Raw genomic sequence first — 26,906 nt, 5'->3', positions numbered from 1 at the left:
AGGGCCAGGCTGCACCCTGGTGGGGGCTTCCCCTGCCCACCCCATCGCCCAGGGCGGGCCCGTGCCCACCCAAACTGCCTCTGGGCCCCGTGCCCTCCCCCACCCTCAGCCCGGGGTCCCCTGGGCTGCAGCCTCTGCAGGGAAACAAAAGTCCCCCAGGCCTCAGGGAAAGGATGAACCTTGCACGTAGGGAACCGGCTGGACAGGAATGCCCTCAGAGCCCCATGGTTCCAGAGACAACAGGGGAACAGAGCGGGCTGGCCACCCCGCCCAGCTCCTGTACCCCAAGCTTGGGCCACCCACACCAGGCAGGCCACGCCCAGAGCCTGGTGGGCACCCAGCACGGGGGCTGTAGGAGACCCACAGGGTGAAGAAAGCCCTTGATCTCCCCCTAGTCCCTCACCCAGTGGGCTTCCTGGTAGGGGCTCATCAGTGTTTGTTGAATGAATCAGTGACCTGGACTCACGCCCCAGCACTCTCCTTAGCCGTGTGCCAGATACCGGGGCTCACAGGGGCCGGGCCGGCGGGGGGTGCGAGGTGCGCTGGGCTTGGGGATGGGGCACTGGGGGCCTGGCCGGGTTCGCCCGTGCTCTTGGGACCGGGCGGCCACGTCACTAGGACCTGGAAGGGGACCCTGCCTGACCCACTCACATGGCCCCGTTCACCACAGCGAGCTGCGGGGTGAGGTAAATGGTGTCATCCTTGACGGTCAGCAGGATGTACTCGATCTGGGGGTGGCCCCTGCTGCGGCCGGGGCCCCGTTTCAGGTGCACAGCGAACTCCTTGTAGGCGTCCCGGCAGTCGGAGGCGAAGTTGTAGTCACACAGGCCGGGGAAGCGGAAGACATCGCCGTCGAAGGTCTTGTAGTGGGAGTCGCCCCAGGTGCTGCACACGCTGTGGCCGTGGTTCCGGGTTCTGCCTTCTGGGGGAGCAGCGGGGGGAGGCGTGAGCAGCCCTGGCCGCCAGGGACCCTCTGGAGGCACCCGGCCAAAGCTCAGGGCCTCGGTGGAGGTCCCCTGCAGGGGCTGGGCCTTGGTCATCCCCCCCACCAGGCCTTGCCCCCTGAAAGGGCACCTGGCTCCCCCGAGGCCCCACCCAGCCCCTGCGGGGACGCGGCCGTGTGCTGAGCGGGGACTGGGGGCTCCAGGCACCCTGTCAGCCCGGCCCAGAGCGCCCCCCTCCCGGCCCCTGCCACACTCCTTCCATCCGTGCCCCGTGCAGCACCCTCCACCGCTCCAGCCAATCCTCGTCCAGCAGCAAGACGGTGCGGAGCCCTCAGAGGGAGCCCCGTCCTGCTCGTCAACAGGGCGCCAGGCCCCCTGCCCGTCTTTCTCCCCAGCAGCCCAGCTGGGATGGAGACGGCCCCTCCTACTATCCCAGTGTCTTCTCTGTCCAAACAGCCCTCTCTGCAGAAGGGCCATCTTGCCCTTGAACGTCCAAAGCCCCTGATACCCGGGAGGGGGGCCTCCCCCACCTGGCCCCCCTGGCCGGCCCCTGCCTCCCGCACACCCCCAGACAGCAGCCCAGCCCCCTGTGTCCCCCGGGGACTGCCTCCGGACACACTAGGGCCGGGCAATCACCTTCAAAAGGATGGTAGGAACCCAAGTCAGCCTTCCTTCCCTCCACCCAAAGTCAGCAACGTGGGGGCTGCAGGATGCCTGGCCCGGGCATCCACCCGAAGCCCGGGCGGACGAAGAGAACCTCGCCCTCCCCGCTAGGACGTGGGCTCTGGGCTGCCGGCCCTTCCCGCCCACACCGCTCTCACCTCTCCGGGACTCCGTGCCCTCGGCCCAGGTCAGGGCCAAGCAGAGGGCCACCAGGCGGGCTAGCGGCAGCCCCATGGTGGCCGGAGGGTGGTGTGGGAGAGCGACTGGGACAGGGGTTCAGGCCTTATATGGCCCAGCAAGGCTGTCAGAGTGCGGGGAGGGCCTGGGAGGGGCGAAGGGTGGGTGGGGCCTTGCGGGTTATCAGGAACACAGCTGTGGGGTCTCCACGGGCCACCGTGGGGAAATATTGATTCAGGTTATCTGGGCTTTATCTTTTTACTGCCCCCGGGGCAGAGCTGGCTCTGCTCAGGGTGGAGCGGCCCCAATTACCCAATTCCAACTCACACCCAAGGCAGACCTCAGTCCCTCCCTGCCGCTAAGAGAATCAGGTCCAGGCCGCGGATCCTTCCGGAAGCCGGTCCTGGAGGTGGCACGGTGCCCAGGGCACCCACCCCAGGCGTCCAGGGACCCAGCACCGCAAGGGTCCGGGGAGATGTCTCCCCGGGGGCCCTGACGGATCACCGCCTGGTGTGGGATCTCCCTTCCCACCTTGCCTGGGCCCCAGCCTCCCCCACCGGGGGCCTGAGCTCTGGCGGGGTGGCAGTGGGGGCTGCCCTCCCTGCACCCAGCTCCCAGGGCAGGGAGGGTGTGGGCTCCCGGGGGGTCCAGGGGCCGCCCCGCTTTGGCGCGGATGCCTTCCCGTCACTCCCTGGGCTTCGCAGGGGCCCCGGCTCCAGCCCGCCATCTAACCCCTCCTTCCCCAGGCCCAGCCCGCCTCTGGAGTTCCATGTAATTGGAATTTGGGGAGCCCAGCCAGGGGCCGCTTTAACGGAATCACGTCCTCTGGGGACCAGGGCACCTGGCTCGAGGCGGCGAGTGGCCATCCCTGAGAGGCATGAGGTTGGGACCCGGATGTGGCCGGGCAGTCACCAGAGCTGCCGCTGCTGGTGGCGGGGCAGCCCCCGACCCAGCACACACCCCGCCCCGCAGCCTCCCCGGGACGGTGGGGAAGACCCAGGGCAGAGGGCCGGGGCCCCCTGAGCAGGTGCTTCTGGGCCACAGCTCACATGGGAAGAGGGCCCTGCCCCCAAGCGGAGCTGGTGCCTCTGCTGAATCCCAGACCCTCCCAGCTGAGCCCAGAAATGCCTGGAGGCCGAGGTGTCTCAACTAGGCTGGCCCCAAACCTTGACAACACTGGGCGTGCACCCGTGGCACCGGTGGGTAACCTGAGGTCAGGGAGCCTGTCCTCCCTACACTGTCTCCCTCCTGAAACACCCTGGACCCTGAATTTGCTCTTGACTTTGCCAGCAGGAGGCTGGACCAACTCAGATCATGGGAGGAGCCACGATTCTAATCCAGTGGTCCCCGAGGTTCAGGGCCAAGTGAGAGAGCTTCAGCTCGACGTAGCAGAGACTGGACAAACGGGCCGCCCCCTGTGGGGGCAATGGGATGCCCCGCTTCCCTGGCGCAGGCTCCCCCTCTGGGGCAGTGACCGGCGAGAGGCCCGAGCCCGGCTGCTGTGGGAGCCTCGGCCCTGCCCCTCCCGGGCTCTCTTCCTCTGCAGGCACCACCTCCATGTCACGGCAGTAGCGCCCAGAGCCAGGAGCTCTGCTCACACCACCTGATGGTTCCGGGGGCCCCGAGCTGGAAGGGCATCCAGGGACAAGCAGCCCGAGGGTCCGAGAGGGTGACCGGGAGCCAAGGTTCCCGGGCCTGATGCTCCCCGGGGGCCTCAGGTAAAGCCCCTCGTCCTGTACCCCTGGGCTGCCAGCCCCAGGCTCAGAGACCGTCCTCCCTGCAGGGACCCAGGGACCTGGGCACGTGGGGGGCAGTGTGTCGCTGGAGCCAGGAGCAGGGATCAGCAACCAGAGCTGGCTGCACCGGCAGGCCCAGGGTGTACTTCCCTGCGGGGGCCGTGCAGGCTGGCACCGAGCCCTGGGGAAACCCAAGGTCGGGGCCCTCTCTGCGGCCTCCCGGGTGGTGATTGTCCTTGCCAGGCTCCCTCTAACCCTGGTGAGGACTGGAGAAACCCTGGCCCGACCCAGGCCGCCCAGCACAGCCTGGAGTCTGAGAGGGCGGGGTCCTCCTGGGATTGCGAGGTTTGGGGTCCTCCTGGGTCTGAGTGCTCAGCCCTGTGGACCCCTCTGGCTGGGGCAGCAGTGGTGGCCCGAGGCCCAGGGGGCTGACCTTCACACCCTCTTGGCACGGTCGCAGGATCTCAGGTGGGGCCCTTGAGCAGTGACGTCAGCCCTCCCGGAACGGGGTGCGTGCAGAGGGGCCAGGTGGGCGGAGCTGGCGGGCGGCAGCGGGGTGGGCTGGTCAGTCTCCCGGCCCCCGGGCTTCTCCGGCGAACGCAGTCCTGTTGGGCCCCTTGCAGGTGAGTCAGTGGAACGTACCCACAGAGGGCTGCGGACACCGGTGCTTAGACACGTCCATCCATCACTTCAATTCTCACGGATGCGGGCAGAGGACCATTGGCCTCTGTGCAGCTGGAGTTCCGTTCCTGCCCCACCAGGAACCCCATGCCCTCAGTGACGGAGAGTTTAGGAAACCGCCAAGTGTCTGTCTGTGACTAGGCTGAGATGCCCAAGGGCCACCAGGACACCGTCCTGCCCAGCCACAACCAAGGGTGGCTGAGGGGCTGACCCCCACGGGGCCCAGAGCCAGCCCAAGGCACAGGTCCCCACCTGCTCAGGCCCGGGGCCACTCTGGGCCACCTCAGCCTTCCCCTTCCCAAGGCCACACACCCAGCAATGTTTAACCTGACAGACACCGTTCCCAAGGATTACACAAATTACATCTTGACCACAGGGAGGAGGCCACGGACATGTCACAAAACGCAGCCTAAGACGACTGTCCCACTGTGGTCAGTCCACAAGGCCTGACTCATCGGGAGGTGGGAGAGGAGAGGGGAGGGGGTGGGAAGGAGCAGGGGGAGGGGAGGTGGAGGAAAGGGGAGGGGAGGGCAGGGGGAGAGGAGGTGGTCTATTGAAGAAGAAGGATCTATACGTGTAGACCCTTCGCAGACCCTGGACCCAGCCCCAGCTCCGCGGCTCTGGTCCAGCCCCAGTGGGCAGATGGAGGGGGTGCCAAGGGAAGCCATGGGTTCCTAGGCCTCTGGACACCCAAGGGAGACCACAGGGTCCCTGGCAGGTACGTGTCTGAGGACTTGAGGGCAGGCAAATGAAACACTAGCCGTGCCCGCCCTCCCCACGTCCACCCCAAGACACCAGAAAGGGAAACTCAGACACAGCTGCACGTCTCTTCCTGCACCTTCCAAGGCTCTGAAATGCCTGGGGTGTGCAGGCCCAGCCCCACATCACCCCCTCGGGCCTGCAGGACTTACAAGGAAGACGTTAGCCCTCCTCCCTGCCACCCCCGCCCCCGCCCTGTGTGTGAAAGGTGGGAGGCCAGCACAGGGGTGTTTGTTCCGGGTGAGGTGGGGAGGGGCTAGGTCAGCCCAGCTCCACTGAGCAGGTGCCACTGGCACAGCCTACTTGGGGGTATAGCGTCACTGTACCTCAGGAGGTCAGTCACCTTCCGGTGACTCCCATCTCGAGACTGGTCCTTACCCAACCGTTGTCCTGTCACCACCCTCGCTGCCCTGTGTAGCCACTGCTGCCCATCAGGCTGTGAGCACCTCGAGGGCAGCATCCTCCGTGGGCTCCTCCATGAGCTAGTGTCACAGCAGACACTCAATAACTTTGCTTCTGGGTGGGTGAGTGGGTAGGTGAACAGACAGGTGGGAGGGTGCATGGGTAGATGGATGGCTGGGTGGGTGGGTGGTGATGGACTGGTGGGTGGATGGATGGTTGGATAGATGAATGTGTGGATGGGTGGAATGATGGGTGGATGGGTAGATGTGTGGACGGATGTGTGGGTGGGTGGCTGGATGGGTAGATGGATGAATGGCTGGGTTGGCGGGTAGACAGATAAACAGAACCTCTGGGAGGGGTGGGGCGACCTTCTGTAGCAGCTCCACAGGGCTCCCACCTCGCAAGGGCTCGTCAGGTGCAGGCAGCAGCCAGGTCTCGATCACCCGCCTCATTAGAGCCCTCCACAGCCTTAGAAGGCAGGCACTCACATTACTTTATTCCAGAGACAAGGAAACCAAGGAGCAGAGAGGGTGAAGGCTCTGCCCGAGCTCGCCCTGCCAGAGACCACTCACCGTGGCCCAGAGAGCCCTCTCGGCCCCGCCCACGCTGCCCACGCTGCCCACCACTTGGCAGTGGGGCGGCCATTTCTCAGACGATTGCCTGGTGCCCTTTGGGGACACCCAGCTGAGCAACAGGAAACCAGGTTCCCGGGTATTGTCACGGCCCCGGGGGAGGGATCTGCTTCTCCTTCCTTCCCTCCTGCAGGGGCTCCCCAAGGACAGAGCCCCCCTTTCCTGCACCCTCCCAGTGAAGCGGTGCCGTCCACTTGCAACACACTTAGGTTGCGGGTCATCCTGGGATCCCCCAACCCGCTAATTAACTCTTGTATTTTGCATATATCAAGTGTCACTCTTTATGCTGCCAAGTTCTACAGGTTCCGACAAATACGTAGTGACATGCACCCCGTTACAGTGTCACAAATTCCACTGTCCTAAAATCCCCCGGCCCCGCCTCATCCCCCTCCTCCCCAGACCCCTACAACACCGGTCTTTTTTACTATCAGCGTAGTTTTGGCTTGAGTATTTTTATGATAATTCTCGGCGTCTAATTGCTAAATTAATTCTCGAATGTAATGCAGCTGTCATTAAGGCACGGCTGAGGTTCGTGTTGCAGCACAGAGAACGCTTCTGATTCACTGGTCTGGAAACCTCAGGACAAGGCTTTGTCTAAAAGCTCCAACCCACAGTATTTCTTTTAAGCTTTGCTGAGGAGTAATTGAGATGCCACGAGCTGCACACGTTGAAGTGCTGATTTGATCGGTTCTGGCATCGAAGCACCCCTGAAACCAGCGCCGCCATCAGCACCGGGAAACCTCGTGCCGCCTCCGCCCGACCTGCCCGCTGTCCCTCGCGGTCAGCCTGCGCCCCCTGGGACTCTGTGCAGCGGGGTCTGTACACGCGCAGCCCTCTTCGTTTGGCTGCTTCTCTCAGCACCTTCAGTCCGAAGCCCACCCACGTTGTTGCAGGCATCCGTAGCGCATTCCTTTTGACCACTGACTGCTTTTCCTTTATGTGCAAATAAAAGTGTGTGCTCACTCCTTCACCTGCTGGCGAACGCTGGGCCGTTCCCAGTTTGAGGCCCTCACGATAAAACCGCCGTGAGCGTGTGTGCACGAGTCAGCGTCCGGGCCCGTTTAGCCCGGAGTCTGCGGAGCCCCCACCTGCCCTCCTCTGCGGCGGGAGAGCGCCGGCCGCCCAGGCCCCCGGGCCCCCTCACCCCGACCCCACAGCTCGATGGGCACCAAGAGCGCAGTCGGTCTTCTCCGCTTTGGCGGCTCTGAGAGGCCAGGGGGGCTTCTCGTCCTGGTTTAAACTCGCTGTTCCCTGACGACAGGCGGAGCTGAGACTCTTGTCCCGGGCCACGTACCACCTGCACGTCGTTGGTAAAGTGTCCCCTCGTCTTCGGACAACTACGTACTGGGCTATTTCGGTGGCTGTGTTTTGAACTCTGAGACTCTACCGTCTGGATTCCAGTCCTCTACCGGAGACACGCCGTGCACGTGTTTCTCTTCCTCTCCGTGGCTTGCTTTTTCGACGCCTTAACAGCGTCTTGTGAAGGGGGCCGATTCATCACTGCTCCTTCAGGGACCGGGCCTCGGTGCTGTCAGGAGCGGGTAAGAAGTCTCTGCCTAGCCCAAGGCCACAGACATTTCTCCTAGGTTTTCCTCTACAAGTGTCATGCTTTTAGGTTCTATGTGATCCATTTTGACTTAATTTTTGCATGTGGTGTGAGGGACGGCCTGGAGTTCACGGCTCACGCACAGCCGTCCTTCCAGCTCCTTCCCTGGCAGGGTGCCCTTGCTTCAGCGTGTTGCTCTGATGGGGAGATTTAGTTGTGCACGTGGGAGAGTTTCCTGGCCTCTCCCTTCTGGTACATTGATCTCTTTGCCAGTCTTTAAGCTAATGCCACACTGTTCGGATTCCTATCGCCTTGTCGTAATTCTAGTACCACCTAATGCTCAGCCTCCGGCTTCGTCCTCCTTTTCCAGAGTTGTTTTGGCTGTCCTCCATCCTCCGCGTTTCCATCTGAATTGTTCGATCAATTTTTCAATTTCTACCCAAAACAGACTGCTAGTATTTTGACTGAGACTGCACGGAATTCACAGGAGACAGGAGGGAAGGGGACAGGGCACAACCATTAAAAGAACGACACAGCTATTAGCACCAGATGGCAGAAGATTCGACTCCCGGTGGACCTTGAGCTTCAATACTCACGCACCGACCTACGCTACCTGCTAAATGGCCCTCCCACAGGTGCCGTGAAGTTCAAGGCTGACCATAAAGGGCCAAAAGGTGGCTGACGGCTCAGTTCCTGGGAATCCCGGCCAACTTCCCCGAAGTCTTTGGAATAACCCCCCCCCCACCTGTCAGCACGAGAAGGTACCCACCCCGGGAAAACTAACAGCCCCGTATCCTGGGGCTCTCCCTGTCTGTCCCGCCTTCTGAGGTGGCCCGCACTTTGTCCAAGGGTGGGCACCCCTCTGAATAAATCGGCCTTTACTCAGCTAGGGCTCGCTCTTGAGTTCTTTCCTGCACAAAGCCAAGGCCCCTCACTTGGCGGGGCGCATCCCAGGCACCCGTCCGAGACCTGGGACGCGGCCATCCCTCGTGCCCGGCTTCTCCTGGGCCATCTAGGCGAGTGTGGGAGGCGTTCAATCTTAGCGACACTGACTCCCCCACCCGTGAGTCCCCCTCTCCGATTTATTCAGCCCTTTAGCGCCCTCAGCAATGCTCCGTAGTCCTCAGGGTGCAGACCTTCCACGTCTTTCATCAGATTTTCCTCTAAATCTTGCCGGCTTTTTATGCTGCTGTGGATGGTCTGTTCATTTCAAGCTCTGGCTTTCCTGGGCATAGATCTTTGTGTACGGACCGCGTGGTGCCCACGGCCTTGACAAACTCCCCCGCCACTCACTGCAGCTTTCTGTGTACTCCAGGTTTTCTACAAAGAGCGTCCCGGCGCCCGCGAGCGAAGGGGCTCTCACTTCCTCCCTTCCAGGCTGGACGGGCTTGTCTTTCCTTTCCCTCCTGACCGCACCGGCCGTAACCTCCAGCAACGCTGACGACACGCGGGGAGAGCCGCCATCCTGGTCTTGCTCGCGGCGTCAGGGACGCGCGTCCAGCCGAGAAGCCTATGGCGCCAGCTGCGGGCGCTCCGTAGTTCCCTGTCGTCGGGCTGAGGAAGCGCTTGTCTGTTTTCAGCTTGCTGAGGGGCTTTACCAGGAAGCAGTGGTGAGCTCCCTCACGTGCGTCTTTCTGCATCTACTGACGCTGCCATCTGCGTTTTCTTCTTCAGTCTGGTAGCACTGTGAACGATGCCGCCTTATGGATGTTAAACTCACCCTGTATTCCGGGAGGAAAAACCATTTGCTCATGCTTTCCCCCTGTTGCTGGATTCAGTTTGCTAAAACTCCGTTTAGACACTTTGCGCCTGTGTCCATGGGGGTCTCGGGCTCCGGGTTTTCCCCTGGGGGGTCGTTGTGTGGTGCTGGCGTCAGCGTCACACTGGCCTGACGGAAAGGGGCAGAGCACAGTCCTTCCTTTCCAGCCGTCCTCAGACTCTGTGCAGAGTTGGTCTGTGTCCTCCTCGAATGCTTGATGGAGCTCGCGGTGAAGCCGTCAGGGCCCGGGGTTCTCTCTGCAGGCAGGACCTGGGTTTCGTCTTCCTTTTCTATGTCTTTAACATGTAAGGCCGTGCGAGTCATTTCTTCTTTCTGAGTGGGGTCAGGCAAATCACGTCTTTCAAGGAATTTGCCCACTACGTCCAAGTTGCCAAATCTATTGGCAGGAAACGGTTCACAGTGCTCCCTTATCACCCCCTTAAGCCCTGTGGGCCCTGCAGTGGTGTCGCCTCTCGCATCTGCACCGGTAGCCTCTGTCTCCTTTCCCGTCCGCTCTCCGCCTGCTGGGAGGCTGTCAGTTCGTTGATCCTCTCGGGGAACCGCCGTGGGCTTCGCTGCGCTCCTCCCCAGGGCTTCCCTTCTTCCCTGCGTCACCCTATCCGTGACAGCCCTGTCTTCTGCTTACTTCGGATCTGAGTGTGCCCTTTTGCTTCTCTAATTTCTGAAGCTGGAACCTGAGGGCACAGATGTGAGACTCTCCTTTCCTCTCTTCCATGTAGCTGTTCAGCTCCTGCCGTTTCCTCCCAAATACTGCCTTCATGGCACCCCGTCAGTTGTGAACCCCCTCCTGCCCTGGGGACCCCTAAGGTGAGCTCAGCCCCTCCCCTGCTCTCCAGTCTCCTTCCTGCCTTTGGACCCTGGACTGACCCTGGAAATCCGCCCTGGTCAGTTACTGTCCCGTCAGGAAAATGAAACCACACTGTGTATTTCAAACACAGGGGACTCAGCACAGAGACCCGGCCACACAGGTGCCGGAGGCTGTGAGGACCACAGGGAGCCCCGAGGAGAGCAGGAAGCAGCTGGGGGAGCACAAGGGCAGGGGGAGCTGCAGGGGCCGGCAGAGAGCAGGGGCCCGTGGGAGGGCTTGGCGCAGCGGGGCTGGGACTGCCCTAGAGCTGAGACTGCGGCGGGAGCCACCCTGGGTGAAGGCAGGGAATCCGAAAGAAGCCAGAAAAGGGACAGAAATTCCTTCCCTCCCCTTCCCACCTTCCAGCAGTGCCTCCAGGGGGCCAGCTGGCCAGGGAGCCGGGCAGCGTGTCTGCGAAGTCCGTGCTGCATGCATAGGTCAGCTGCTGCCACATAACATAGCGTCTCCGACCCGGGGGCTCCAACAGCAGGCACCAGGCAGATGGAGACAGACAGAAGGGAGACACAGAGAGCTGTGGGCAGATAGGCAGTAGATGTGCACGCAGCAGGAGTCTTTCTAGGCCGTCCGCTCAGAGAGCCTGCAAACTTGCCACCTCCAGACCCACAATCACAGCCACTGCCCCCATCCTGGTTCTCAAAACTGTTCTCCAATCGAAGGAGCTTGGGCCCTGGAGAAGAAAGTAGCTTCTGGGCAAGAACACTGCGCTCACCCGGGGCAGCCTCCTGTGGGGTCAGGTAATAAGGACGTGGTCCAAGAAGGCAGGAAGTTTGCCCAAGGACCCAGGTGGCAGCCTCTCGGGGCAGAGAAGCCCGCATCAGCAGCGGAGTCAGTGGCTGGAACACGGGCTCGTCACCCGAAGAATGAAGCCAGTATGGGGTCCACAGTCACATTCACCACCGCACAAATGAAGCAACCGGAATGAGCAGCTTACTCTTACAGAAGAATTCTAGTTACCTGGGGCAGAAGAAAAGAGGGAAAGGGAATTCGCCATCAGAACGTCGTGGTACTCGTTGCTGCAGGGAGTGTCTGCTGACCGGGTGCAGGCGCTGGACCCACGTTTAAGAGAAGCAAGTCATTTGGGCAGCTCAGAGTAGCTTCCTGCAGGTAGCCATTAGTTAAGAACTGGGAAGACGGTAACATCGCATGGAAACCCTGGCAGACACCCCTTAGCCCAGCGATGGGGCTGGGCAATGCGTCCACACCCACCGAGATGATGTTCAGAGGAGCACCTCCCTTCCAGCCCCTCCATAATGAAGCACCTGGCCAACTCAAATCGAGGGGTCTGAGGATGCCAGGTGAGATCTGCCCGCCACCTGGGATGGCCCAGAAGATGACCTCTCACCCCGACTGTGAGGAGTAACCCCATGGGGAGCCCCAGCACCTCCTGGATCTCATCCTCGGAGGTCACCATCCCCTGTCGTCCAGGTGCCACAGCGGGAACTGCAGTCACCGAGCTGGGAAACCTAAGTGAGAGGGGTCTTTGGACTCAGGGGTGGCGGGGGCCACGTGGGGGCCCTCAACTGCCACAGGCAAGGTGGGTGTGGTGACCGGGATGGACAGCAGAGCCGGGCAGACTCGCACTGACCTGCAGCCCCGGCAGGTTGACCCTGGTGCTCCTAGAAGGGAAATGGACAGGAAGCCTGCTGAATTCTGACTCCATCTGTATACGGGGGAAGTTCTAGGTCACGTGAACAATCGTCTAAGCCGAATTGTAAAAACAGAGAGTCATGGCCCCTCAGTCAATCCCCAGACTTGAACCAGACCACAGACCCAGAGCCCCTGAGGAAGGGCCCCGGGACACCCCTGGAAACGGTTGCTGGCTGTCTCCCAGCTTCCCCGAAGGACCTGCAGCCGTTCACAGGGGGACTGTGCTGGGGGAAGGGGCAGTGATGAGACTTCTGGGGACTACTGGATACCGGCTCTGAACTGACACCTATTCCAGGAGGCCCTGAACATCCCTGTGGCCCTCTGCTCAGATGGGGGTGCATGGGGGTCCAAGGCCAGAGCAGCTCCAGCTCAGGCCCCCTCACAGCGGCCCCGTGGGCCCCTGACCCCGCCCAGCTCTGGATGGCCGGATGGGAAGCACAGTGACGTCAGCCCACATCCTGGGCCTCCCTGAACGAACGTCACCTGTTGGGAGTGTCAAAGGGCCGCACAGACACACCCACACCCACACCGCAGTTTCCGTCTCCAGGAAACACAGGACAGTGAGACCCAATGTTTGCCATCAGGATGGCAGTTGCTTTAAAGGAGGGCGTTTCTGGAGCCCTGTGGCCAGGCCGCAGGCAGTGGGCACTCGTTGGCTGGGGAGGGACTGGGCGAGGTGGGGGGAGGGGCTGAGCACCGTGGGGGCTCCTCCTGGTGCAGACACAGCCCGTCTTCACCACCACGAAACCCAGGTTCCCAAACACCAGTGCTGCTCGCAACCTCGTCATCCCACTGACAGTGCCAGACTGGATGAAGAACAGAGAGGCTGTGCCCAGAATTGTCCACAGCCGTTAAAAATCGTGCTCTCAGTGAAGATTTAATGTTTATTCCCCCAAGATCTGGTTGGGGGAACAAGGTCATAAGACAATCTAAGGTGACAGGACACGTTAAGGACACACAGTGTGCGTGAGCTGAACTGCACCACATCCAGGGCAGAGGAGCAGCAGTATCTGGGGGTGGGGGGACGCATCCGGGGCGGGGGACACCCTGGTCTGCACCCCCTTCGGCGGGGCTCTGTCCACATATGGCAAGGTGTGGACGGCCCCTTTTGAGGAGCCCCATGGGCCCTGGAATCCTCATGTTCAGGGACCAGGGACTAGGGGCGCTGAGGCCGGTGCAGGGGAGTCCAGGTCTCCCATCCTAACCCAGAAGCCCCTCTGTGGGGGCCGAGACGGGGACTCCAGGCCACTGACAACTCAGAGAAGTCAATGTTATTTCATAAAGAGAATCGGGTCCAAACTGTCCCCAAGAATGTGCAGACACGGAAACACCGCCAAGGCTGCACGGAAGAGCCAGGAGGGAGGATGTGGGGGGCCCACGGGGCTTTAGCATCTCCCAGCTTCGGTGCCGACTGTGCAGGGCCTGCTGGCGGGACAGAGCAGAGTGTCTGGCGTCTCTCCAGACTCTGGCCACGTGAGTCGGGGCAGCTGGAGCCAGCGAGGCCAGGGTGACGTTGGCTCGGTTCACCAAGACGCAAAGGGCTAGGCTCACCCGGGCCATGAAGTCCTGCTTCCGGAACCGCCTGAAACCACCACACAGCACAGGGAGGACGGCACCTCAGGAGGACACTGGCGTCAGCCCAGACCCCGCAGCCGGGCCCGCCCCGCTGGCTGGGGCGGGGGCCCGCAGACTCCAAGGACAGGAAGGCCTGGGCCTCGGTCCTGAGACACAGACACCCTGGGGCACTTCTAGGGGCAGGAGACCACACGACACCCAGATCCTAGCAGGTCGCCTGGGCAGGGCAGCCCAGCCCCTCAGCCTCCCACAAGACTGGTGCCGAGGTCAGGGGCTCCCCAGGGAAGGTGAGGGCCACCAGGGAGGGACACAGGAGCGTGGGCAGGGAGGGTCTGCAGGGCGCAGAGGGGCCTGGTCCGAGAGCCCACTGCAGGTCTGCGGCACCCAGGCCCAGGCCTGGGGCCCCCAAGAGTGGACCTGAAGCCAGAGGCCAGGGCAGCACACCCACCAGGCTAGCTGTCGTCCAGAAAACAGACGGTAACGAGTGTCGGCAAGAATACGGAGAAGGCAGGACCCTGTGCACTGCTGGTGGGAATATGAAATGGTGGGGAGCAGTGAGACAGCTCCTCAAACAATATAAAAGAGAACCACTGTTTGATCTGGCAGCTCCACTTCTGGGTACATCACAAGTGCATAGAAAGCAAGGACTCAAATGTTCGCACACCCATGTTCATAGCAGCTTTATTCACAACCGCTAGAACGTGGAAGTGAGCCGTGGCCATCAACAGATGAACGGATACACAGAAGGAAATCCTGACACAGGCTATAAACACGGATGGACCTTGGGGACGTGATGCTCAGTGAAATAAGCCAGACACAGAAGGACAGGTCCTGTGTGATTCCACTCACATGAGGTCCCCGGGGGAGTCAGATCCACAGAGACGGGAAGTAGGTGGTGGGGGCCCGGGGCTGGGGGAGGGGGAGGGGAGCGAGTGTTTAAAGGGGCCCGATTTTTCTATTTTAATTTTAATTTTGATTGGTAAGTGTTTAAAGGGGACACTCTTGGAAGATGAACTATTTCCAGAGACGGGTGGCGGTCGTGGTTGCATAGCAGTGTGAATGTACTTAACGCCACTGGACTATATAATTTAAAATGGTTAAAATTGTCAATTTTATGTTATGTGTATTGCGCCAAAATTAAAACATAATTTTTTTTAAAGAGAGATTTTTTTTTAAGTAATGAATAAATAAATGCAAGTCAGGGAAGCAGCCTGCCACTGTGACCCCTCTGGGAGGGCTCAGAGCAGGGTCAGACCTTTGCACGGGGGCGCCCTTGCTGCTCCCCCAGATCAGGGCCCCCCATCAGGAAGGAGCACGCGTTCCGGTGGGCAAGAGCTGCGCACCCAGCGGGACAAGGAGGACTAAGCCTCCCCTCTCCCTGAAGACTGGACAGACGCCTGCACCTGAAGGTCCCTTTGCCCCTCAAACTGTGTCGAGGGCTCCAAAGAGCTCCGGCTTCTGTGGGTGATTACCCTCGATATTTGCCATGTTAGGTGGTAAAACTGAGAAATTGTTTAAATGTGTTATTATTTCAGTTAAAAATAATGATACACACATTACATGTTAACATAAATAACTTTTGCCCCCCAAAATCCCTAGATTTTCTGGGGGAAAAAAATCCGGCAAGAAGAGTGGCATCAATACATGTTTTTGCAGGTCTCCTGGACGCACCTTCACAGCAGCTGGCGCCCGTCCCTGCCCCCGCCTTCCGTCTGCTGGGGCCCGTCCTCCAGGCTGAAGGCACGGAGGGAATCCGGCCGCGCACAGATCTGCACGTGGATGGCCATCTCGGGTCATCGTGGACTTTCCCCTTCAGTCCGACACCAAACCCCGACAAGCGGCGTCTCCCGGGGAGCTGCCATCCGGCACGTGGTCCCCCCAGGGCACGTCTCGCCCGGGCCTCGGGAAGCCTCGGTCCACCTCGCTCTGTGACGGGACGTTTGGCCGTCGTGATGCTGTGACATCCTGTGTCAGAGTTTCACATTCCGCGTCCGCGGAACGCACGCTCTCCAACACCATCCGCCCCTAGAAAGCTCTTTTTTCGGGAAGCGGTCTCGCTTACGGTGGCAGGTTCCAAAATTCTTAATTTCCACTAGGAAGCTCGAATTTACCATGACAGTAAAGGCTGTCTTCTGTTTTTCTCTTTCTCTTTTTTAATTTTTAATTTTTGGCAGGGAGGTAGTTAGGTTTATTTACCAATCTTTTTTTTTAACGGAGGCACTGGGGGTTGAACCCAGAGCCTCGAGCGTGCTGAGCACACGCTCTGCCACTGAGTTATCCTCTCCCCACCTGCCTGTGCCTTTTCCTGAAGTGACAGGTCCCTCCCTCATTCTGGAGAAGCCGGCTGCCAGGAACCCAGGTGTGACCAGCACAGCCCAGGGGTCGCGCTCAGCTCGCACCTGGCCCCTCACACCCCGGGGCGGCACCACGTCCGCGCGCAGCAGGGTGCCGTGGGACCCGGTTCCTCGCACTCCGGGGCCGAGACTGGGCTCAGTCCCACGAGGAACGTCTGTGGACCCACCCGGACTCTGGTGCTTCTTTCCCTGGGGGTGTGTGGTGGGGAAGATGAGGGGCCCTGCCCCGCCGGGCCGGCACCCAGACCCTGGCTGAGGGGCCAGCAGCCTCGCCCGCTGGGGCTTCTGCACCGTCTGTGCCAACGTGAGCTAATGTTAGTAGAATCGTCCAGGTGAGTACTGATGCCTGCGTGGGGCCTCTGCCACGGGCAGCCAACGAGAAGATGGAAGAAAGACGGTAACTGCTCCCCGACATGGTCCCTTTGAAAATTAAAATAAATGGAAATGGCTACTTCCGCCTCAGCGGACCACCGTATTTCTACATCCAAGACGAGGCCAGGCCGGGAAGACGTGAGCCCCGGCCCCAGGGCTGGCTGGTGGCCCAGTGGGCTCACACGGGCCCCGCCTGTTCTGGGCTGCAGTCCCCCTGCCTGGACGCCAGCAGCCTCTGCAGGCCTGTGCCCACCGCGGGAGGGGTGGGCGCTGTGCCTGCAGCCTTAGGGTCCCCAGTGGAGCCCCGGCCCCTTGCCCACCCCTCCCCAGGCTCTCAGAGGCCCCTACCAGGGCTCAGGCGGGCAATGCCACCCACTCTTTCACTCTCTCAAGGAACAAACAAGGCTGCCGGTTCCTGGGAAGGGCTGACAGCTGGGGGCCAGGCGGGGAGGAAAGTCAGCTGCCCACACCGCAGCCCCGCCCCTGCCTCACTTTATGGCCAGGTCCTGTTGGGGCGCGGGTCCAGCACCGCCGCCCTTCCTCCTCCGGGCATCTTCCCAGAACCAGCCCAGATCCCAGGGGCCAGGAGTGCACCTGCTTCTCCCGTCCCACAGTTGGAGGAAATAAGCAGCTGTCCCCTCACCAGCTCACAGAATTGGGGCAGTGTCACAAGGGGACAGGATGGTGAGCCTGCCCCCAGTCCAGGCTGCCCTCTGGCCCAGGGTGGTGGGCCGAATGGACACCCCAGATATGGTACCCTTGGTCACATACCTGGGTGCAGCCTCAGTGGGGACCCACCTGCCTCCCCTGAGCCTCCCGTGTATTAAATCAGCTCGGGTGCAGGAATGGAGGAATGGAGCAGACAGGGCGAGGGTCAGAACCAGGGGGTCAGCCCAGAGGGGTCAGGGGGCTTCAGGGAGGGAGGTTAGGGTGGGCTTGGGGATTAGGGTTAGGGTGTGGGGCCCAGAGCTGCGTCCAAGGGCTAAGGTGTTAGAGCCAAGGGGTCTGAGCGGGGACTTGGGGTGAAATTCAGGGCAGGGCTAGGACGGGGTTACACATGGGGGCTGGGGGTCAGGAGCCCAGGACCTCACTCGAGGGCCCGGTCAGCACTGACAGGCCGGGGCACATGGCCCCAGGAGGAGCCCACCCCGTGTGGCAGGGCCTCGACTGGTCAGCTGGGAGGGCCGACCTCGTCCCTGCATCCTTCCCAAGGGCCAGCGAGCACTGGCCACATCCAGCCAACTACTCCCTTCCACCAGGTCCCAGGCGGCCACCAGGGGGCCAATTGTCCTCAGGTCTAGAGCTGGGTGGGGGCCCAGAGCCACCAAGTGTGGGTCACCGGGCAACTCCTTAACAGCTGGGCGTGTCCTTGGTATCCAGCAGCCCCTCCTGGCCCTGCCCGGCAGAGGTGGGCAGGAGGGGGCCTGAGATGCCGGGACTGGGGGCCCTCGTGAGGCTCCCTCTGCTGGAAGCCACCTCTGTAGCCACAGATCAGAACAGTGGAGAAATCATATCCTCCAGGCCCCTCTATGGGCTGGGGGGCACTGTCCACACCTACTCCCAGTGCCCCTCCAAGCCCCTGCCAGTAGCTCAACCAGGCCCCTGGGGTGGGGGGGCACCAAACAGTTGGGGTAAGATGGGAGGGGGAGGGGTGGAGGAGCTCCACCCAGGCACCCCCAGGTGCAGGGTGAATGTTTCTGGAGGATCTGGCACCACAGGTCCTCCCTGGCCCTTCAGAGAGCCCACTGTTTGCTCTGGGGCCTCCAACCCTCAGTGTGTTCTGCATACAGTTGGCACTCAATTAAAGCTCTCTGTTTTCCATGGTAGAGGGCAGGTCCATTGCACACTGTGTGGGTGGCCACCTCCTGCCTCCTCCTGTGTCCTCTGGCCAGCCAGTGGCCTTGGGGGAGGGGCGGGACAGCCACAGGGAGGGGACAGGGTCCTGGGGGGTTGGGGGGTTCCCACAGAAACAGGGGGCCCTAGGCTGGGGGGCAGGTGCAGGGGCTGCTGTCCGCCTGGGGCTGCAGGACCTGGCGTGGATGAGAGTCAGCTCCAGAGCCGCACATCACCCTTTGGGGACTGTGAGCAGTTTGGGTAGGAAACGGGCCTCCTAGGTCTGGGTTCTCCGGCAGAAGCTGCCCTTCTGCACGTCACAGGAAAGGAGGACTCATAGCCATGGAGAATTTGGGACCTCCAGGTCCTTCAGGTCAGGTCCAGCCGAGGGATACCTCCCGCCCTGGAGTCCCACACAGGCCCTGCCGGGCCCAGAGGTCCCTGGAGGGCCCCCCACCCATGCCACCTCGACGTCTGCCCACCTCACTTTTCCTCTGGGCGCCAGGGGCCCTGCAGCGGGGAACCCGGCCCCACCCCGTCCGGTGTGCGGGAAGGGTCTCAGCGTCCGGGGCAGGTGCTCGCCCCCGGGCCCTGTGGACTGCCCAGGGAAGCTTCCCGGGGAGGGTGGCCCGCGGGATGCGGACGTTCCCCAGCAGGTGGCGCCTGGCGCCCGCACGCCTTCCAAGAGGGGCACCTGCGCGCGTGCGCCTGGGGGCGCGTCTGAGCCAGTGCGCGGGCCTGAGCGCGCGTGGGCGTGGCTTGTGTGGCCACGCCCCTCCCGGAGGTCCGCTGCGTCTGCGCCTGCGTCTAGGCCTCAGCATCCCTGGAGCGGCGTGGGGACTTGGTCGGTCAGAGGACGCCCCAGCCTTTCCGGCCCCAGTGAGTGGTGGGCGCGTCTGCTGCCAGGTCTGCACCCTGCGCGCGGCGCAGGCGCACAGTGACCTTGGGCCGGTCACTGCCCTCTCTCGTCTGCATGCAGGGGCCTCGGTACAGTGGGGCCGGAAGCATCGGCCAGTCTAACCACCAGACTCAGTGGGGCCTCTCCCCAGCTGGTCAGCCCGCCCTGCCCGTGGTGGGCCGCCCACCTCTGACCCCGTGCTCGGAGAGCCGGCGGCAGGGAGCAGCTGCAGGGCACACTCCTGACGTTCAGCCAGATGAGCCTCGCAGGCCAGGCCAGGTCCTCCTGGCGGCCTCCCACCTCCAGAGAGGGACCTCACCCCACCAGGAGGCCCTGGGGGCTCTGCCTACAGCCCCCTGGAGTGGTCGCAGCCCTGAGGTTTCAGCTTCCACCCCAGAAGGCCCTTCATGATGAGGCTGCCTGGAGCCCACCTGACCTGAGCCCCTCTCAGGGAAGCCAGGGGCCAGGATGAGGGCAGAAGGGCCCACACTGGCCTGGGCCCCTGGGGCAGGGAACACATGACAGTTCACAAGTGCCAGAACAACCACCCCAGTTCTGGGGGTGGGAAGAGGTGGGACCCTGCCTGGCGTCAGCCTCACGGCGCCACTCCCTCCCCGGCAGTGAGGCTGGACACCTGGAATCTGCTCCTTCTTCCTGCAGGAAGGGGGCCCCACACGCAGACCCAGGGCTGGGCCTGGAGCCAGGCCTCGTCACACAGCGGAGGGAGCGGGGACAGTCCTCATACGCAGGCCGCGAGGAAGCGGATGTGGCCTTTGCACCAGCAGATTACAGAGCTGGCCAAGCAGGAAAGTCAACAGAAAGTTCTCAAGGAGCAGCTGGGGGGACCTGGCCTGCCTGTCACCCACAGGTCAGCGTCACCGCACGGGTGAGCAGCCCCAGGTCGGGCCCAGCAGGCGGGGCCGGACTCCAGGTGCCCCTACCAGCCACAGATGCACAAAGGGAAGAGCCTGGCCCGGGGCAGCCAGCGGGACTGCCGGCGGTTGTTGGCTTGTCTCTTCTTCTTATTGCTGAGAAGCCTGCCACGTCCCACAGGCTACAAGCACCCAGTGAGGCTGTGGCCGGAGGCCTTGGGGCCACATTCGTCTCAGTGATGCCCAGGAGTCAGAGGGAGGTGGTGGCCCAGAGGGTGGGCAGGCCTAAGGGCGGGAGGTCCGGCGCAGAGGGTACCCACCGCTCGAGGCCCCGCCACCGACCCGGGCAGGACCCCTGAGATGGGCTTCTGTCTTGGGACACCAGCCCAGGACGTCTGCATGATGGAGAGTGCAGGCAGAGCCTTGGGCAGAACGGGCCTGCCCCACCCGCTCCCCGAGGTAAACAGAGTCTCCAAAGGGCAGCGGCGTTCCTGCATGTGGCCTCCTCCCGCGGAAACACACAGATTCACAGGTGGAAATCCGGACCCCCGGCACCTCAGGATGGGACCGGCTTGCAAGCAGGGTCCTCACAGATGTAATGAGTGAGGGTGAGGTCACCTGGGGCAGGTGGACCCTCATCCAGTGCAACTGGGGCCCTTGTGAAAAGAGGGAGCGTCTGGACCAGACGCACATGGGGAGACGGAGGCAGAGGTGGAGCGATGCATCGCCAGGTCAGGGAGCCCCAGGAGCAAGGGGAGGGGGCCTCAAGGGAAGCAGCCCTTCCGACACCTGGGCCTCAGATGAGGAGATGATAAACTCCAGGTGCCGAAGCCGCCCTTCTGTGCTGAGCGCCGTGCTGCCCAGGGTCTCACACACAGGGACAGCCAGGAGGAGACGCTGCGAAGGGCTGCCGGCTGCCGGCTGCCGGCTGCCGGCACGTGGGCGTGGGCAGAGGGGCCCCGAGGCGCAGTGTTTATCTTCTGGCTGCCCTTCTGCATTTCCCCACAGTTTATGAGTGACTGAACGACATTACAGTGTTTTTTGGATCTATCTCATTGAGTTCTTCCATTTCCAACAAAAAGAATACCAGACTGGATTCACTCCTGCCTGAAACAGCTGGAAGGTGGGACAAAATACGTGAAATGACAGTTGTCAAGATGCTGGACGTCAGGCAAAGAAGAGCAGAGATCCTAGAGGAGACAGAAAACACACCTGGGCAGCCCGGCAGGTTCCCAGATCAGTGCCTGGGGCAGTTTCCAGGACGAGGTGCAGGGCAGGGACCAGGAGGAGCTTGGCTGAGACCCCTGGAGACCAAGGTAGCTGGAGTTCAGGGGACGCTGGAGAGGAGAGGGCTGCACAGAGCGAGCCCTGGGTGTGCAGAAGCTACTGGAGTCCCACCAGGCAGGACACACAAGTGAAGGAAAGGCCTGAGTGGGGAGGACCCACCTGCTGGACGGGAGGGAGCAGCTCTGTCCCACAAGGGATGCTGGAAAACCTCACAATCACCATGTGGCGGGTAGACGGCTCACCAGCCCTGCCTGGAATGAGCCCTGCTCCAGCCCCACCTGAGGGTTCACAAAAGCAAGACCCAAAAGACCAAACTGCGTCCACGCAACTTACCTGTGCCCCAGAGCAAAGGGCAAGAAGGTCCGGAGGGGACAGAAGTGTCCCCCAGGTGAAATTCACAGTGTCTGCCACCTGATCACGAGCGCTGGGAAGGCAGAGGAAGAGGACGGCTCTGCCACAGCGGGGAGGAAAGGCCGCCATTAGCAACCAGCCTGCGTCCGGCGTGGATGCTAGAATTAGCAGACAAGAACATTAAAACCATACTACAACTGCGTTCCCTGTGTTCAAAACCCCACGGGAGAGATGGACCGTGCTAAGCAGAGACACGGAAGACACAAACAAAAGACAAGACCCAAATGACAGTTCCAGAGACAAAAACCGCCACCACGCAGGTGAAAACTGCCCTGGAGGGTTAGCATCCACTTAGACCCGGCAGAAGAAAGGTGGGCGCACGTGCAGACATGGCAGCAGACACCACCCACGGCGAGACGCAGGGAGGCCGGCGTCCGGAGGGCAAACAGCTCGTGCGCGCGCCGGCGGCAGCGCTTCGCCATCTGGTTTATGTAACTGGGTCCAAAAGGAGAGACAGAAAAGAAACTGAAGAAAGAATGGCCAAAATTTGTTCAAATTTAATGAAAACCAGAAACCCACAGATGTGAGAAGCGCAACAGCCCTCAGAACAAGAAACATGAAGAAAACGACAGGAGCCAAAGCGTCGAATTGCTCAAAACCAGGGATAGAAACAGAATCTTAAAATAAGGCAGCAGGGAGAATGTGTCACAATAAGAGGGGCCCACGGATGGTGGCGACACCGGCAAAGCGGCAGGAAAAGGAACCCGTCATCCTGGAAAAGTATCAGGCAAGGTGAGTGTGTTCTCAGACGCGCCGCCGTCACACTGCCGGTGACGGGGGACGATGGCGACGGTCCTGCAGGCAGAAGAGGGTGGCCCCAGATGGTGACCCGGGTACACACGAGGGATGAAGGCATCTGGAGTGGCAGGCACACGGGGAAGCACACAGGACTTTGCTTGCTGTTTACATGTCTCTGAAAGGTACTGACTAGACCAGGGTAACGGGAACGGAGCTCGTGCGGGTGTCACGTGTGGAAGCAAGTGCACCGGAGCCTGGGGAGGGGAAGGAGGCCCCCCGCTGAGGGCCTCCCCCCCCCCCCCCCGCCGCCGCTGCGTCTCGGGAGGCGGGCTGCGGCGACTCAACGCAAACACCGAAAACCTGAAAGTGATGAGACTGTAAGACGGAAAGTCACGGCAAACAAGGCAGCAGAGGAGGTAAACCGGCATGAAAAATGGCTCAGTGGACCCAAAAGAAGGCAGAGGAGACGGAAGAAATGGAAACAAACAGCAAGACAGTGGGTTTTAACCACACCGTGTCAGTAATTGTCGTACATGTAACCTCTGGGGAGGGATAAATTGGGAGTTTAGGATTAGCAAATACAAACTGCTATATAAAACAGATACACAACAAGGTCCCACTGTGCAGCACAGGGAACTGTATTCAGAATCTTGTAATAACCTATAATGAAAAAGAATCTGAAAAGGAATATATATACGTATGAGTCGCTGAATCACCGTGCTGTACACCAGAAATTAACACAACATTGGAAATCAAATATACTTCCATAAAAAATAAAAACTGGGAGGAGGGCAAAGCTCAGTGGTAGTGTTCAGTCCCCAGTACCCCTGCTAAAAAATAAACAAGTAGAGTAAAGTAAAAGCAATAATAATTAGATGCAAAACAAGTGGAACCTCTGAAACCCCGGTAAGAAGCCTGGATTTTCAGGCTGCATAAAAAAGCAAGACCCCTCTCTGAGCCACCTCGGGAAACCCACTCTGCACACAAAGGCACACACGCTAGTCGTCCAAAGCACACGGACGGAAAAAGACGCGCAGACACGTGGGAGAAAGATCTGCGGCAATGTGCACCTCAGACAGAGTACGTTTCAGACAGAGCGAGGGGCACCCCCAGGGATAAAGGAGGTCACCTCCTAGTGATAAAATCCGATTTCTTAACCAGGACACTGGAAGAGCACAACGCGTGAAAGAAACAGTGCTCAATCGGATTTGTCAAGACTATGAACGTCCGCCCTTTGAAAGATGCTATTCAGGATAAAAAGACAAGCCGCAGACTAGGAGGAAACCGTCACGAAGTCTGTACCTGGAGCAGGACGTGCATCCAAAGCATGTAGAGAACTCTCAAAACTGCACAGCAGCAGATAATCCAGTTTTTTAATGTGCAAAGATTTGAAGGACACTTGACCAAAGCAGACACGCGGGCGGCAAGACACGTATGCAAGACACCATGACCCGCAGGCGACAGTCTGAAGACGGACAGTGCCCAGTGCCGGTGAGGATGTGGGGAAACCAGAAGTCTCGTCTGTGGCTGGTGGGGACGCACAAGACAGCACCACGCTGGGGGACGGCTGGCTTAAAAAGTCGCTCAGACGCCAGCTGTACGATCCGGCCATGCCACTGTGGGTGTTTGCCCAGGAGGAACAAAGGCTTGTGCCACATGAGGCTGTGCACACCTGCCCAGCAGCTCTGTTTGTCAAAGCCCCAAACTGGGGACATCCCAGGACCACCAGTGGGTGAACCGAGGAGCAGACTGCAGCCCACTTGTACCAGCAGTGAAACGGAACAAAACATTGAATCAAACCACAACGTGGATGGATCTCAAAAGAATTTCACACAAAAACCTGAGTGAAAGAAGCCAGACCAAAAAAAGTACACATTGCATGATTCCATTTATATGAAATTCAAGAAAATGCAAATGAACCTGCAGTGACCACGAGCAGATCCGCGGCTGCCGTGGCTGGTGGACGGGCAGATTCTCAAAGGGGCCCAGGCCCCTTGGGGGACGGAGGAGGTGATCGCTGTGCTGATGGCGGCGGCGGCTGCCCAGGTGCGTGCCTGGGCTGCGGCTCACGAAACGGAACTCGAGTCCAGACAGACTTGTTTCATTGGGCTTCGCAAACATTGCAGTTTTTACAAACTGAAGGTCTGTGGCCGCCCTGCGTGGAGCAGGCCTGTCACGGCACCATTCTTCCACCAGCATCTGTTCACTTCGTGTCTCTGTGTCACATTCTAGTCATTCTCACAGTATTTCAAACTGTCGTTACTATTATATTTGTTGTGCTGGCATCTTTGCTAGAGTCGTCTTTGCTAAGAGCTCCGATGCTGCGTAGCATTTTTTAGCAACAAGGCATTTTTAAATTAAGGTATATACATTTTAAAAAGATAATGCTACTGCACACAACAGTAGGGGGTGAACATAACTTTCATACGCGCTGGGAAACAAAAAACCACACGATTCACTTTGTTGTCATATTTGCTCTACTGCAAGGATGCGGAGCTCAAGCCGCAGTGTCTCCCGGGTCCGCCTGTGTCTGCGGGTTCTCATGTGTCAGTTACACCCGACAGAGCTGTTAAAAACAAAACGAAAAATAACCCCAAAACTATGCTTTTGCCCACTGGAAGGAGGAGAAGCAGGGAGGGAAGAAAGACTCCATCCCGAGCCTTGGGCCCTGCTCCCTCAGCTCCAGAGATCACCCCTAAACTCTAAGGATGGTGGGGTCATGGGGACCCGGCTCGGAGCCTGGAGATGCGGCAGCAGTTGGGGGTGGGGCGACCTGCCTCTGCTGTGGGCTGGGACGGGGCCCCGGGCAGTATCCCGCCCTCCAGACAGCGTCCTGCCGCCACCTGCCCTCGCAGTCCCTGAGCCCACACCTGGCCTCCCGGCTGAAACTCTGCAGAGTGAGGACACAGACGCCACTGCTGTGCACAGCAGGTGTCAATGTCCAAGCCGGGCTCCGAGGGCCCCACATGCTCTGGCACCTCTCTGCAGGTGGCCCGGTGGCTACTCCCAGTCCTGGACAATGCAGGTGACATCTCCCACAGGCGGCCAGCGAGACACTGGGGCCACTGGACAGCAAGTCTGGGCCCCAAGGCCTCCCCAGCTGGTTCCTGGTATGAGTGGCCCCGGGTCCCACACAGCTGTACCCCCGGCCCTGCCATGCAGACTGGCCACTGTGAGCCCAGGGGCCCAGCCCTGCTCCTCAGCCATCGGCAGGCCACATGGGTCAGTGCCCGCATCCCCCGGCCCTTCACAGCCAGCTCTGCACACCCTCGCCTGCTTCCTGCCGGAACCCGAGTCACTGGCCCACTCCTTTGTGCGGGGCCCTCCATCCTCAGTTCACCCACTTCCCCCAGCTCACTCTAGGCTCAGGACACCCCTTGGCCTGGCCCCGGCCCTCTCACCAGGGTCCTCACAGCCATGCAGCCACTTCCAGCCTTGGCAGGGCCTCCCCAACCCCTGTCCCAGCTCCTGAGGGTCCGGCTACCTCTCCTCTAGCCCACCTCATCCAGGAAGCCATCCCGGGCTGCTCAGGGCCCTCTCAGCTCTGAGCTGTGCCTGTCCTCAGAGACCACTTGACTTGTGCTTCTGGGGGTCCTACCAGACCCTCCAACCTGAGGGCCCCCCAAAACCCAGTACCACTTGTTTGGGGCTGCATGTTTGTGCCCCCCCCCCAGATTCCTGTGGTGGAGCCCAAGGTGATGGAATTAGAAGGCGGGGCCTTTGGGAGGTGATGAGGTCTTGAGTGTAGGGCCCCACAGTGGGGCCCGTGTCCCATAAGACGAGACCCCTGGCCTCCCCTCCCCCTCTCCCCACGCGGCACAGGAGGGGCCCTCACCAAAGCCCGGCCCCCCAGGACCCTGCCCTCGGACCCCAGCCTCCAGGGCTCTGATCGGCAGCCTTGGCACCCTGCGGAAGACGAGTCCCACGCGGTCCCCTCCCCTGAGCTCCAGCGTCAGGCTCGGGAGGGTTCCCAGCACTGACGGCCACTGCCACCTGGCCGCCCACGCCAGGTGGCACACACAGCAGCCGGCAGCCCCCTCCCACAAAGCCCTTCAAGGCCACCAGCGGCGCGCGAACAAACACTCCGAACCTGCCACGTACTCGCCTGGAAGGCACAGCCGCCCGATAACCCCCGGCCCCGCGTGCGGCGTTCCGGCCTCCCGCCCGGGCGGCCTTATCTGTTTGCTTCTCACCCGACATCCGCCGGCAGCCGGCGCGGTGCCAGCTCCGGGTGGGCGGGGCCCGCTCGAGGCCGGGCTGGGGGGCGGCGGGGCCGGGGGCTCCAGCCCGGAAGCTGAAAACGTGACCCGCCGCCTCCAGCACCTCGGAGGTGGAGCCTACAGGCCCCGGACGCCGGGCTGGGAGGGGACCGAGCCGGACCGAGCCGGACCGAGCCGGGCTCACAAGAAACGTGACGCCGGGCCCGGAAGCTCGGCGAGGGGCAGCCCCGGGCCCCCGACAGGGTGGGAAAGGGTGCTGGTCCGGAGGTGCTGACTCCGCCCACTGTGGGGTCAGAGGTGCCCAGACCCAGAGCCGGTGGTGGGAGTCGAGGGGTGGGGCGAGGTGGGCAGTGCCAAGCACGCCCTGGTGTGCAGGGGAGGGGAGGGGAGGGGACAGGATGTGGGCCAAGCGCGCCCCTCTGGGGACAGTCTCCCCTACCCAGGCTAAGCTCCCCCTGGGGAGAGGCGGTGCCAGGCCTCCAACCTGCTGGAACTGCCTGGTCGGCAGGTG

The 26,906-nt window shown here is 61.2% G+C and overlaps 1 protein-coding gene and 1 long non-coding RNA gene across 4 annotated transcripts in view; both read right to left on the bottom strand.

Annotated features, from left to right (window-relative positions):
- Positions 1-1,851, bottom strand: part of LOC105063555 (mucin-2-like) — a 33,348-nt gene extending 31,497 nt beyond the window's left edge. The window contains exons 1-2 of the mRNA XM_074371376.1: positions 1,766-1,851; positions 652-922 (exon numbers count right to left, since the gene is read on the bottom strand). Of these exons, the coding sequence (XP_074227477.1) occupies positions 652-922; positions 1,766-1,841 (347 nt within the window). The 5' untranslated portion in view covers positions 1,842-1,851. The remainder of the gene's footprint in view (positions 1-651; positions 923-1,765) is intronic.
- Positions 1,852-13,763: 11,912 nt separating this feature from the next.
- LOC123617080 (uncharacterized) lies at positions 13,764-26,906 on the bottom strand. Of its 3 annotated transcripts, none has more exons than XR_012509456.1 (3): positions 26,277-26,906; positions 21,360-24,741; positions 13,764-20,929 (listed from the first exon to the last, which is right to left on the bottom strand). It is a non-coding gene; the product is annotated as an uncharacterized LOC123617080 (long non-coding RNA). The 3 variants fall into 3 exon arrangements; XR_012509458.1 differs by having other exon boundaries at positions 13,764-16,184; XR_012509457.1 differs by having other exon boundaries at positions 13,764-21,535; positions 23,478-24,741; positions 26,277-26,888.

Source organism: Camelus bactrianus, chromosome 10 (assembly GCF_048773025.1).
Source record: "Camelus bactrianus isolate YW-2024 breed Bactrian camel chromosome 10, ASM4877302v1, whole genome shotgun sequence".
Classification (NCBI taxonomy): domain Eukaryota; kingdom Metazoa; phylum Chordata; class Mammalia; order Artiodactyla; family Camelidae; genus Camelus; species Camelus bactrianus.
Note: the sequence above shows the minus strand (reverse complement) of the source record. Positions and strands in the feature narration are given on the sequence as shown.